Source organism: Phocoena sinus, chromosome X (genome assembly GCF_008692025.1).
Source record: "Phocoena sinus isolate mPhoSin1 chromosome X, mPhoSin1.pri, whole genome shotgun sequence".
Classification (NCBI taxonomy): domain Eukaryota; kingdom Metazoa; phylum Chordata; class Mammalia; order Artiodactyla; family Phocoenidae; genus Phocoena; species Phocoena sinus.
In genome coordinates, this window is record NC_045784.1 from 92,811,305 (window position 1) to 92,825,404 (window position 14,100).

Sequence of the window (14,100 nt, forward strand, 5' to 3'; positions counted from 1 at the left end):
TCCTGCTACTTTGCTAAATTCATTGATTAGCTCTAGTAGTTTTTTGGTAGCATCTTTAGGATGCTCTATGTATAGTATCATGTCATCTGCAAACAGTGACAGCTTTATTTCTTCTTTTCCGATTTGGATTCCTTTTATTTCCTTTTCTTCTCTGATTGCTGTGGCTAAAACTTCCAAAACTATGTTGAATAATAGTGGTGAGAGTGGACAACCTTGTTACTGATCTTAAAGGAAATGGTTTCAGTTTTTCACCATTGAGAATGATGTTGGCTGTGGGTTTGTCATATATGGGCTTTATTATGTTGAAGTAAGTTCCCTCTGTGTCTACTTTCTGGAGGGTTTTTATTGTAAATGGGTGTTGAATTTTGTCAAAAGCTTTTTCTGCATCTATTGAGAGGATCATATAGTTTTTCTGCTTCAATTTGTTAATATGGTTTATCACATTGATTGATTTGTGTATATTGAATCCTTGCACTCCTGGGATAAACCCCACTTCATCATGTTGTATGATCCTTTTAATGTGCTGTTGGATTCTGTTTGCTAGTATTTTTTGAGAATTTTTGCATCTATGTTCATCAGTGATATTGGCCTGTAGTTTTCTTTCTTTGTGACATCTTGGTCTGGTTTTGGTATCAGGGTGTTGGTGGCCTCATAGAATGAGTTTGGGAGGGTTCCTCCCTTTGTTATATTTTGGAAGAGTTTGAGAAGGATAGGTATTAGCTCTTCTCTAAATGTTTGAAAGAATTCGCCTGTGAAGCCATCTGGTCCTGGGCTTCTGTTTGTGGGAAGATTTTTAATCACAGTCTCAATTTCAGTGCTTGTGATCGGTCTGTTTATATTTTCTGTTTCTTCCTGGTTCAGTCTCAGAAGGTTGTGCCTTTCTACGAATTTGTCCATTTTTTCCAGTTTGTCCATTTTATTGGCATATAATTGCTTGTAGTAATCTCTCATGATCCTTTGTATTTCTGCAGTGTCAGTTGTTACTTCTCCTTTTTCATTTCTAATTCTGTTGATTTGAGTCTTTCCCTTTTTTTCTTGATGAGTCTGACTAATGGTTTATCAATTTTGTTTATCTTCTCAAAGAACCAGCTTTTAGTTTTATTGATCATTTCTATTGTGTCCTTCATTTCTTTTTCATTTATTTCTGATCTGATCTTTATGATTTCTTATCTTCTGCTAACTTTGGGTTTTTTGTTCTTCTTTCTCTAATTCCTTTAGATGTAATGTTAGGTTGTTTATTTGAGATTTTTCTTGTTTCTTGAGGTAGGATTGTATTGCTATATACTTCCCTCTTATAGGTACTTTTGCTGCATCCCGTAGGTTTTGGGTCATCGTGTTTTCATTGTCATTTGTTTCTAGGTACTTTTTGATTTCCTCTTTGATTTCTTCAGTTATCTCTTGGTTATTTACTAGCATTTTGTTTAGCCTCCATGCGTTTGTATTTTTTACAGATTTTTTCCTGTAATTGATATCTAGTCTCATAGTATTGTGGTTGGAAAAGATACTTGGTACGATTTCAGTTTTCTTAAATTTACCAAAGCTTGACTTGTGACCCACGATATCATCTATCCTGGAGAATGTTCCACGAGCACTTGAGAGGAAAGTGTATTCTGTTGTTTTTGGATGGAATGCCCTTAAATATCAATTAAGTCCATCTTGTTTAATATGTCATTTAAAGCTTGTGGTTCCTTATTTATTTTCTGCAATTGTTTTTAGATCATTTCCAGAATTATGTAGTAGGTCTTTTATCATACTGTATCCAGATGTAAGCAGAAGAAAAGTTTCTCTGCATTTTTGTGTTGGATTCATTCCTTATTTTTAGTTCTGTCTCGTTGGTAATAGCTTTGATTTTCCTTAGAAGAGCATATCTTCCACACACATTAGCCCTATATGACAATAATAGGGAACCATATGGTGATTGAGAGAGAATATCAGGTATCTGTAAGGCTTAGTCTGAAGTAGTTATCTAGAATGTCATTGTAGTTTTACCATCTTACTGTAGTCACTAAGCATGATTGAATAGGGTGAAAATGTGGGTTTGGGAGTTTGGGTATCTTTCTTACAGTGTCTTCTCTTTGGAGATTAAAAAATGGCTTCTAATTTTACAGGTTTCCCTGGAATTCCAGGACCTCCAGGAGCACCTGGGACACCTGGAAGAATTGGTCTAGAAGGTCCTTCTGGGCCACCAGGCTTTCCAGGACTAAAGGTCTGAGACATATTAATTTATTTTTTATTCTTTTTCTATTCCCCCTACCTTCCTTAGCCTTCTCTATTTTGATTTAGACATCATCCCAAGGCTTCACTGTATAAATAAAACTTAACTTATTGTATTTTTATTTAAAAATATTTAATTCCAAATACTTTTTAATAGTCCAAGGGGTCAAATTTGAAGCAAAAAAAAAGAAGTTTCTGAACCTGTTTAGAGTGACTGGTTATATGATGAGATGAGATGAGAGAATACAATCATCAGCTTCCCCTGTGCTTTTCTGTAATACCATCATTCCATTTAATCTCTGTCCATGTCTGTGTGATGTTTGGTTGAAATGGTATTGAATATCATGCCAAGTACTTCTCATACGTTTCCCCTCTGTCCCAATTCCATCCCAGATACTTAATGCAAATCATTGCTATCGACTTAATACTAATAATGGTACTGTGTTTGAGTTGGTTTCTGTCCCTCTTACTACATTTTAGCTAATGTAAAATTTTCCTTAGTCAGTCTTCAGCAAACTGCCATGGTACGTAATTATCCTAACTGTTCCTGTATTTTCTCTGTGTTTAATTAATTTAAACTTCCTGTGTTTTTATGATTACTATCAATAACTTTTTTCCATGGGAAGAAAAATTGACCATGGCCACAGTTGTCATGAGAAATCACTTCTCTATTGATTGTTTTTATTTTATTATTAACCTTTTCAAATGAATGCAAAAGTAAAAGGAATAATACAGTGAACTTTCATATATCCATGACTCAGATTCCAAATTATCAAGATTTTATATTTGCTTCATCTATGCTTTTTTTCTTTGCTGAAGTATTTTAACCCAAATCTCAATACTGTGTCATTTCACCTATAACTATCTATACTTCAGTATTCATCTCTAAGTAAACAGACATTATATAGAAAACTCACAATTCTTTTATCATACTTAGTCAAATTTAAAATAATCATCTAATACAGTACCCAGTCTGTAATCATATTTCATCACTTCGGTTCTTTAATGTCATGCTGTCTCAGTTAGTTCTTTTTTGTCCTGAAACCAGACCAAATAATTCAGTTTGTTTTACTAAGCCCAGTTTCCTATCCTTCCAGATGTTCTGTCCTGCATGCCAATTACTTTTCATTTAATTATCCTACTCCCTTTGCCATGGCGGGGGGGATATTACCTTGTATTTTCTGCTTTAAATTCTCTGTAGTAAACAGTAAACACCAAGAAAGTCATGGGAGTCTTTGTTGTGTTTTATCATGTGTATGCTCAAGGGAGAACCAGGATTTGGGCTACCTGGGCCACCTGGGCCTCCAGGACTCCCAGGTTTCAAAGGAATACTTGGTCCAAAAGGGGATCGTGGTTTCCCAGGACCTCAAGGTCCTCCAGGACAAGCTGGCTTGGATGGGCTACCTGGACCAAAAGGTATGGAGGCTGTTGCTACTTCTCAATTTGCTTTTAAATTTATAGAAATTGAAACTGTTGTGACAGTTTATGGGTGATAATCCCAATTAACTAGAAAGCCTATGCTGCCACTCTATCATGGCTTTTTTTTGTAATCCTCCATTGGTATATGTTGTGTTTTATTTCATTGTATAGATGATACAATAATATATGTATTGAAGTAACACTTTTGTAAAAGTCTTCCCTTTACCCCATATCCATCCATTATGTTCCTCCCCATCCTATATGTAGCCATTTTTTAGTTACTTATTTGTCCTTCTGGTGTTCCTTCATACAAATACAAGCCAATAAGAATATATATATATATATATATATATATATATATATATATATATATATACACTTTAACATCTTTATTGGAGTATAATTGCTTTACAATGGTGTGTTAGTTTCTGCTTTATAACAAAGTGAATCAGCTATACATATACATACATCCCCATATCTCCTCCCTCTTGCGTCTCCCTCCCACCCTCCGTATCCCACCCCTCTAGGTGGTCACAAAGCACTGAGCTGATCTCCCTGTGCTAAAGAAGAATAAAGAATATATGTATTTTTATTTACTACCTTTCTCAAAAGATAGAGTACTACCTTTTGCACTTTACTTATTTCATTTAACTTTATATTCTAGAGAATCCTCCATGTTAGTACATAGAGATTATGATTTTTTAAAAAATAGTTGCCTAGTATTGGATTGCTTGGGTATGCCATGTTTTATTCTACCAGTTGCTAGACTGTGTTTTTGGCAATATTTTCTTATTAGAAATAATGCCACACTGAATAATCTTGCATACATGTTATTTCATGTGTGTACAGCTGTAATGTTAGAATAGAGTAATAAAAATGGGTTTTCTGAATGGAAGGGCAAATGCATTTCTAGATATTGACAGATTCCTCTCCATTTGTACCTTTTTACACTCCCCCCCAAAATGTATGGGTCTGCTTGTTTCCCCACAGCCTTGCTAAATGAGTATGTTGATAAACTCTTGGATTTTTGCCAAACTGTTGGAAACAAGTAGGTATCTCAGTATAGTTTTTTAAACATTTTATTGTGAAAAATCTCAAACACACAGAAAAATTAACAAGAATTGTACAGTGAAAACCCATCTATCTACCACCTAGATTCTACAATTCACATTTTATCTCTCTGCCAACATTTAATTTTTTTTTTTGCGGTACGCAGGCCTCTCACCACTGTGGCCTCTCCTGTTGTGGAGCACAGGCTCTGGATGCGCAGGCCCAGCGGCCATGGCTCACGGGCCCAGCCACTCTGCGGTATGTGGGATCCTCCCGCTCTGGGGCACGACCCCATGTCCCCCGCATCAGCAGGCGGACTCCCAACCACTTAGCCACCAGGGAAGCCCTCAACATTTAATTTTTAAAAAATTTTTTATATAAAGCAAAGTAGAAAGAAGTTTACAGTGACTACTGTATACCCACCATTAATATTCTACTATCAACATTTTACTACGCATGATTTGTCACGTATTTGTTCATCCCTTTCTACTTTCATTGACTTATTTTTAATGCGTTTCAAAATAAATTACAGTAGCAATGCACTTCTCCCTAAATACTGCAGCATGCATGTCTATGGTTGTTCTTTTTCTTTTGATACACTACCAAATGTAAAATAGATAGCTAGTGGGAAGCAGCCACATAGCACAGGGAGATCAGCTTGGTGCTTTGTGACCACCTGGGGGGGGGGATAGGGAGGGTGGGAGGGAGGGAGGCGCAAGAGGGAAGAGATATGGGAACATATGTTTATGTATAACTGATTCATTTTGTTATAAAGCAGAAACTAACACACCATTGTAAAACAATTATGCTCCAATAAAGGTGTTAAAAAAAATGAAATGTAACCTAAGCGCCCATCATCGGATGAATGGATAAAGAAGATGTGGCACATATACACAATGGAATATTACTCAGCCTTAAAAAGAAATGAAATTGAGCTATTTGTAATGAGATGGATAGACCTAGAGTCTGTCATACAGAGTGAAGTAAGTCAGAAAGAAAAAGACAAATACCATATGCTAACACATATATACGGAATTTAAGGAAAAAAAATGTCATGAAGAACCTAGGGGTAAGACAGGAATAAAGACGCAGACCTACTGGAGAACGGACTTGAGGATATGGGGAGGGGGAAGGGTGAGTTTTGACAGGGCGAGAAAGAGTCATGGACATATACACACTAACAAACGTAGTAAGGTAGATAGCTAGGGGGAAGCAGCCGCAAGGCACAGGGATATTAGCTCGGGGCTTTGTGACAGCCTGGAGGGGTGGGATGGGGAGAGTGGGAGGGAGGGAGACGCAAGAGGGAAGACATATGGGAACATATGTATATGTATAGCTGATTCACTTTGTTATAAAGCAGAAACTAACACACCATTGTAAAGCAATTATACCCCAATAAAGATGTTTAAAAAAAAAATGAAATGTGCAAATCTTAAGAGTACATTTTCTGGATTTTAACAGATGCATACTCCTGTTTAACCAAACCCCTATCAAGATATGATCCCAGAAATTTTCCTTTTGCCCCTTTCCTCAGTCCTAGCCCCAATATCCACAGTGGCAACCATACGGTAATGATTTTTTTCATCAAAAATTAATTCTACCTGTTCTAGAAATCCTTTGGAATTATACAGCATGTACTTTCTTTGTAAGGCTTCCTTCACTCAGATTATTGTTTTTCAGATTCATTCATGTTGTTGTGTTTATCAGTAGTCCTTTTTTTTTTTAATGAGCATTTCATTGTATAAGTATACCAAAGTTTGTTTATCCATTCTCTGTAGATGGACACCTGGACTGTGTCAAAGTGTTTGGCTATTATGAGGGAAACTCTTAAGAACATTCTTTTACTACTTTTTTTTTAATGGACATGTGCTTTCATTATGCTTGAGTAAATACCTAAGAGTAGAATTGTTGGGTCATAAGACAGGTGCATGTTAGTTGTATAAGACACTACTAGACCTTTTTCAGGGAACCCTTGTACATCATTGGTAGGAATGTAAACTGGTACACCCACTGTAGAAAACAGTATGGAAGTTTCTCAAAAAACTACAAGTAGAACTACCATATGATCCAGCGATCCCACTCCTGGGCATATATCCAGAGAAAACCACAATTCAAAACGACACATGCGCCCCAGAATTCACTGCAGCACTATTTACAATAGTCAGGTCATAGAAGCAACCTAAATGCCCATCAATAGACGAATGGATAGGGCTTCCCTGGTGGCGCAGTGGTTGAGAGTCCGCCTGCCGATGCAGGGGACGCGGGTTCGTGCCCCGGTCCGGGAGGGTCCCACATGCCGCGGAGCGGCTGGGCCCGTGAGCCATGGCCGCTGGGCCTATGTGTCCGGAGCCTGTGCTCCGCGGCGGGAGAGGCCACAGCGGTGAGAAGCCCGCGTACCGCAAAAAAAAAAAAAAAAAAAAAATTAATAAATAGACGAATGGATAAAGAAGACGTGGCACATATATACGGTGGACTATTACTCAGCCATAAAAAGGAATGAAATTGTGCCATTTGCAACAACATGAATGGACTTGGAGGGTATTATGCTTAGTGAAATAAGTCAGACAGAGAAAGACAAATAATGTATGATAGGACTTATATGTAGAATCTAAAAAATAAAACAAAATAGTGGATATAACAAAAAGGAAACAGTCTCACAGAAATAGAGAACAAACTAGTGGTTACTGGTGGAGAGAGGGAAGGGCGAGGGGTAAGATAGGGTAGGGGATTAAGAGGTACAAACTACTATGTACTACAAAATAAATAAGCTACAAGGATATATTGTACAGCACAGGGAGAATATAGCCAATATTTTATAATAACTATAAATGGAGTATAACCTTTAAAATTGTGAATCACTATGTTGTACACCTGAAACTTATATAATATTGTAAATCAAGTATAACTCAATAATAGAAGAAGGAAATTACTAGACCTTTTCCCAAAATGGTTGTATCATTTTCTAACTAATACGGTATGAAAGTTTCAGTTGTTCCACATTCTCTCCAACATTTGGTTTTATTAGTCTTTTCATTTTTGAACTTTAGTAGGTATGTAGGTAACGTATTTCGGTTTTAGTTTGCATTTCCCTGATGGCTAATGATGTTGAGCTCTTTTACATGTACTGGTGAATTATTTACATATTCAGATATTTTTCCCACTTTAAAATATGGGTTGTTGGGCTTCCCTGGTGACGCGGTGGTTGAGAGTCCGCCTGCCGATGCAGGGGACATGGGTTTGTGCCCTGGTCCAGGAAGATCCCACATGCTGCGGAGCGGCTGGGCCCGTGAGCCATGGCCACTGAGCCTGTGCGTCCGGAGCCTGTGCTCTGCAACGGGAGAGGCCACAACAGTGCGAAGCCCTTGTACTGCAAAAAAAAAAAAAATATATATATATATATATATATATATATAATATATATATAATATATATATATATATATAGGTTGTTTCTCTTTTTATTGTTAAGTTGGAAGTGACCTTTACGTATCCTGCATACTGGTTCTTTGTCAAATTCATGTTTATGAGTATTTTATCCCTATCTGGCTTGCCTAGTGTATTTTGATGAGCAAAAGTTTTAATTTTATTGATTTTTCATTTATCAATTTTTTTCTTATTTGATTATTATTTTCTGTGTTTTATCTAAGAAAACTTTCCCTGTTCCAAAGTTGCAAATATATTCTTTTTTATTTTGTAAATGTTATAGTTTTAGCTTTTATGTTGGAGACTATCATCCATTTCAAATAAGTTTTACTTAGTATCATTTATTTAAAATAGCTCCCTCCTCATTGGATTATTTTGGTGTCTGTGTCAAAAATCAAACGACTGTTTATGTGTGGGTGTATTTCTGTGCTGTCAGTTCTGCTTATCTACCTTACTATCCTTAAGTTCCTACCAACTGTTTATATTACACTAGCTTTACAGTAAGACTTGATGTCAGGTAATATAAGTTCTCCAACTTTTTTCTTTTTTAAAAATTTATTTGGATATACTAGGTCCTTTTCCTTTACTCTCAGGGTAGTTTAAAATTTGTATTTCCATTATTATGAGAGAAATTGACCATCTTTTCATATATTTAAAGGACATACATATTTTTTCCTGTAAACTGCTCATGTCCTTTGCTCATTTCTTTATTGGTTTCTTCTATCCCCTTGATTTTGATTTCCCTAATTAGGTATATGAATAGAATTAGTCTAACTGATTTGGCAATTGTTTTTTTTTCTTTCTGGTTTGCAAGGAAGTAGGCTCTCCTGGTCAACGTTTTGGCCTCCAGAAAATAATCTGAAGAACCCCATGCTTCTGAAACACGTTGGATTGATTCCTATTAAAGCAATAAAACAGCATTGCCAAATTTAACCAGCCTATATTCTGCCAGCAAGAGCCCCAAACTAACCCAATACAAATTGTTCTCAGATAAGCGCTTTTAAAAATACCTTCCTGTCTTTGAGTACACAATTCTGGCCGGCTGTGAACTGTAACACTCAAAGTTACAGATAGTGTTTCCCATTAGTTACCTCCCCCAGCTTAAACCTGTGACCCCCCAAACTTGCAGATAGAAACATTTCAAATGATAAGCTATGTGGCAAACAGTCTCCATATAGAAATTATTCACTCATTATACTTTGTTTATGAAAATATCCTTGAGACAGAGGTTGGGAAGAAAGGGGTTGAAGCCCATTTTAAACATCAGCTCTTTATCAAGCATTTGCCTAACCTTTGAAAGGAAGCATAGGATCCCCATATCCTAATAGGAATCATTCCCAAATATTAAAACCTCAGTACAGTTCCTAAGGTGCTAGAAAAAAAGAATTTGGGGCTTTCTGCCACGTAATTCCTTTATTCCTCAAACATTCATTATGTTCTTATTCTGTGTCTATTACTACTTGAATTGTTAGAAACACAAAGGCATAGACTCTGCTCTTGAAGATCTCAGAGATTGTTCTCTACTATAAGAAAATCTAGGTGGTATCACCATGATAGTGTTTATCTCAACTGGAACTTTTATGAATATGTATCACTAAAGTTTTGGACCAATAGGCCATAGTCAAAACACAGCAAGCAGATCACAATAAAAGTTCACCCACCAGATATACTTACACCAGTGGCTGGGTATCAGAACTTAGTGACTAAACTATAGGAGAAATTGGTACAGCATCTTCAAGGCAACATAGTGACCAATAATAAATTAATAAGGCTAATATCCATCAGGAAAGAACTATAAGAGGAAGAAAATGTGCTTAATACTGAACATTGAAATCATTAAACAAAAAAGAAAAAAAATGATGACTTTGGAAGCATTTAGTTTACCTCATATGTTACTTTTGTTCAGGGCTGCATCTAAGGTGCCTTGGGAAGCTTCATATACAAGGTGACATTTGAACTGAATCTTTAGGGAAGGATGTTCCAGGTAGCAGAATTACGTGCAAAATATCATTGTGACAAATAGAATAGTGTGTTTGTAAATATTGAAACAAGAAATAAAATATAATTTGCAAAAAATCTATATCATATCTAGAAATTAATAAAACAATGTGCCTAATGTATTTGTGGGAAAAATTAAAACTCTATTATTAACAGCTTGAAACTTGTGTTTTGAAAAATGGTAGAATTAACTGGTTAATAAATGTGTGTAGATGGGAGGAGACATGTGTAGATGGGAAGAGACAGTCAATTCTCCCCAGATTTGTCTGCAAATATACTGCATTTTCAGTGAGAATTCAAGTAGAAATTTTCTGGATATGACATAACTGATTCTGAAACTTGATATTTAGCAAATATATGATAAAACATACTACAAACTCATTGTAATTATAACTTGTGAACCAATGCTAAAGGCTAGTGACTCAGCTATTTTTGTTTTTAATATCTAAACTATATTTATTCCTTAAAGGTGACATTGGACCAAATGGACAACCTGGGACAATGGGACCTCCTGGGCTGCCAGGAACAGGTGTTCAGGGACTACCAGGGCCACCAGGAATTCCTGGACCAATAGGTCAACCTGGTAAGATTGGAGTAAATGTGCATTTTGTAGCACTAATTATGTAGAGGTTGATTAGCCCCTCAATGAAGTGTAACCTATGTAACTGTCTTCCAGAAAACAGATTTGCGAGTTAACATGTCCACTTATATAATTATGTAAAAGTGAAAGAGCACAGATCACTACATAAGAGCTACTTTAATCCCTGATATTTCCCCTCTCTGTTAATTTAAAATTGATCTATTAACAACAGTGCAATTTAACAATTGCAGTGTGTTGCCATGGCTTATAATCATTGAGCTAGTCATAGCCTTGGAATCCCAGACCTTCTAGTGCTAATCATTTCAGACCTGAGTAGCTATATGGCATTAATAGACCTTTGTGGAACCTCGTAACATTTCTTAGCACATGAGAACTAGGGTTAAAAAAGTTCTTTGAAAAATATTTCTTAGGCATTCTCAATTTTTTTAATAAGATAAGTGAGTTTACTTGAATTTTCTCTTCTTTTGCCCATAAATCAGCATTTACTTTGCAACTCATAAGCACGCTAAGGTTTTTCTTAATATGAATACTCAGAAAAGTTTTGTCAGCTTGTAACCTAATAGAGAATCGTATGATTCCTCTATGTTTGTGTGAGAGCTTACTCGAGTTTGTGGATTCTGAGCCATCTGGTGATGTGAATTATTTTTATCTTAATCTAGACAGGCATAGTAAGGGCCACACTTGGGCCAAGATTATGTTATTGCAAAGCACTATAATAATATATGAAATTAAAACAAATATGGAACATTTCATCATTCCTTACTTCACATGAATACATCGGATGACTTAAACGCACCGTTCAGATATACATACATTGACTTTGAAACAATGGAATATATTTTCTGACCTTAAATGCCAATAGGTATTTTGTTAGTTATTATGCTAAACATCTAGAAACACTGATTAGCAATATAAAAACCTGGAAAGTAAAGGTTATTTTTGCTTATGTCCTATTTTAAACATTTATTTTATGGCACATTATACCGTTTTTTTAGTGGCCCCTAACATGTCACTACTGATTTAGAAATAAGAAAACTTACAGTGTTGCTTTGAACCAGCTTGTTAAAAAGTAAGTGCTTCAACATTCATGAGAAAATCATCTGTCCAACTAGCAGAGGGATCTTGAGAGAAAACAATTAATTTTTAGGTTTGGCCATTATAGTCTTGGCCCGCTGTTTCACAAAATGGCTAAAATGAATTTATCATTTCTGTTGTGTTTTGTCATTTATTTTATTTCCTAAAATTGCATGAGGTTTTGGAAGCATTTTGAATTCTTAAATCACAGCTTAGCAAGAATAAAAAGAGACCACTGTTAATACCAATACGAACAAAATAAAAATACATTCATTTGTGCTTTATGCCTTTTCAAATTTAGCTAATGCTCTACGATGTTTCATTCATCTAATGTTTCTTTTTAACTGATGGATATATAGGTATATTTATAAAGTCCATATAGAATGGGCAGGGGGAAAAGTAATGATGCTGAATTTAATCTCATCTCTTCCTTCTGTAAATATATATTTTGCTACAGAATTGAAGATCTTAACTAATATGGTTCAACAAACAAATGAAGTTAACAGCAACTGCCATGAAAATGTATTGAATTCATTCTTATTAATATAGAAATGTTCTCAAATCACAATTTTTTTTACCACAGGATGACCACATTTTGTATTTGATAATAGCAACATGTACTCACTTTTAAAGTAAATTTTATTTGTATCACCAAAGCAGAATATTATCTTAGTCCATTTCAAAAATACCATAATTTCTGTTTGTACATCTCGATAACAGGATGATCAGCAAGGCTACTACTAATATCTTGATACACCTGACTTATACTGCATGGCTGAAATTCTAACTACCAATTTTTTTCTAATAAGAAGCTTATTAAATATACTTGCTGTGTTTCATTTTGTAGTAGAAAACTTAATGCAAAGTATTCTATGTTGTCATTTCTCCAGAAATATATGCTTTTCAGGCTTTTCTTTTGACTCCAGTTTTCTATTATTTAATTAAGCTTTACTGTTTGTCATTCTCTTTTCCATAGCAGGCTGTACAGTTTAATGCATGTTTATAAGTTAAAGACCTGTTGAATATCAATTCCTCATTTGGCAGTAGGGAAATACATTTTTTAAAAAATGCTAAGGGACAAGAAGCAAAATGCTTTTCACCCCATGCCCTAGTAACCCAGGCAGAAATGGAAGTTTTTGGTTCTTATTATTTGGTCTGGCCAATAACTAGAAGATAATTGCTTTAGTTAATCTTTTTAGAGGTCAGTTAAATATACTCAATTCCATGTCTACAGATAATACCCTAACCTGAGTTAGATGTGGTGTAACACTTGCCCAGCCTCAGGAACACGTGCATGGCTGAATCAGCTCAGGCTCATCACCAGTAATGTGAATCAAAGGAACAAGGAATTAGTCATGTCATTTTTATAGATGAAGGAGAGTACATTGTAGTTTTCTAACTTTTTTTGGCTGTAAAACCCTTGGGCTGTGTGTGTGTGTATGTAAAGTTTCCACAGATAATGCATGCTTTTGGAATTTTCTCTTTTTTCCCATAAACTCATTCCATTTGGCTGCAAATAAATTTAGAGCATTATATACCTCTAATGTACTTAGCCTCTATAGATACATCCATATAATTCCTTTTATTGTATAAGGAGATTCAGCAGAGCCTTTGAATTTATATTGACTTTCTTCATTCTGGATCTTACCAGGATGCCAATTTCTGACATAGTCATGGAAAAGATCTATGCTGTGAAAAAAACACAGCATAATATCTGTTACTACTACTAATGACAATGCAGAGATCTTTGCCTAGTACATGTAGTTTGCTTAATCATAGACTGCACTAATAATTATTGAGTTATCTGTACCTAACCTGCTACAGTATAAAATCAAGTTTATTTTTAAATTCTAACTAACCTTTACGAGCTTAAATTCCAAAGTGATCATTCACAGCAATATAAAGATCAGAGATAAACAAGAGTGTAAAGCTGATCTGCATCAAAAAGTATTACTTTTTGTGAATGTAAATATTTTATTGTGTCCCTGTTGGCAAACACATTTATAGTATATGTTATATGAGCATCTGAGCAAATGCCTAAAATACATTTCTTTACTGATTACTAATATATGTTAGTAGTGAATCAATATCTAATAAATTCTATTCGTAGACTTTTTGTTCTAATCTTTACATGGTTAGTTTTGTTTCCTAACCTAATGAATCTTTTTGCAACTTGCTTCTGCTTGGGTGGTTCATCTTGCTGCTGAACTGTAACTTCCTGCCTCTTGAACTTCAGGTCTACCAGGTACTGTAGTTCTCTCTCAAAAGCCTTATCTTTTTCTTTTTTAATATTGAGAATTTATTATACTAGAGCAAATAGAA

General features: G+C 35.3%; 1 protein-coding gene across 5 annotated transcripts in view; it reads left to right on the forward strand.

Moving 5' to 3' along the window:
* The window catches only part of COL4A5 (collagen type IV alpha 5 chain), a 228,983-nt gene that overhangs the window by 157,433 nt on the left and 57,450 nt on the right, over nucleotides 1-14,100 (forward strand). For all 5 annotated transcript variants that reach the window (XM_032620467.1, XM_032620469.1, XM_032620470.1 and 2 more), the window contains exons 28-30: nucleotides 2,109-2,206; nucleotides 3,480-3,630; nucleotides 10,573-10,686. In XM_032620467.1, the coding sequence (XP_032476358.1) occupies nucleotides 2,109-2,206; nucleotides 3,480-3,630; nucleotides 10,573-10,686 (363 nt within the window). The remainder of the gene's footprint in view (nucleotides 1-2,108; nucleotides 2,207-3,479; nucleotides 3,631-10,572; nucleotides 10,687-14,100) is intronic.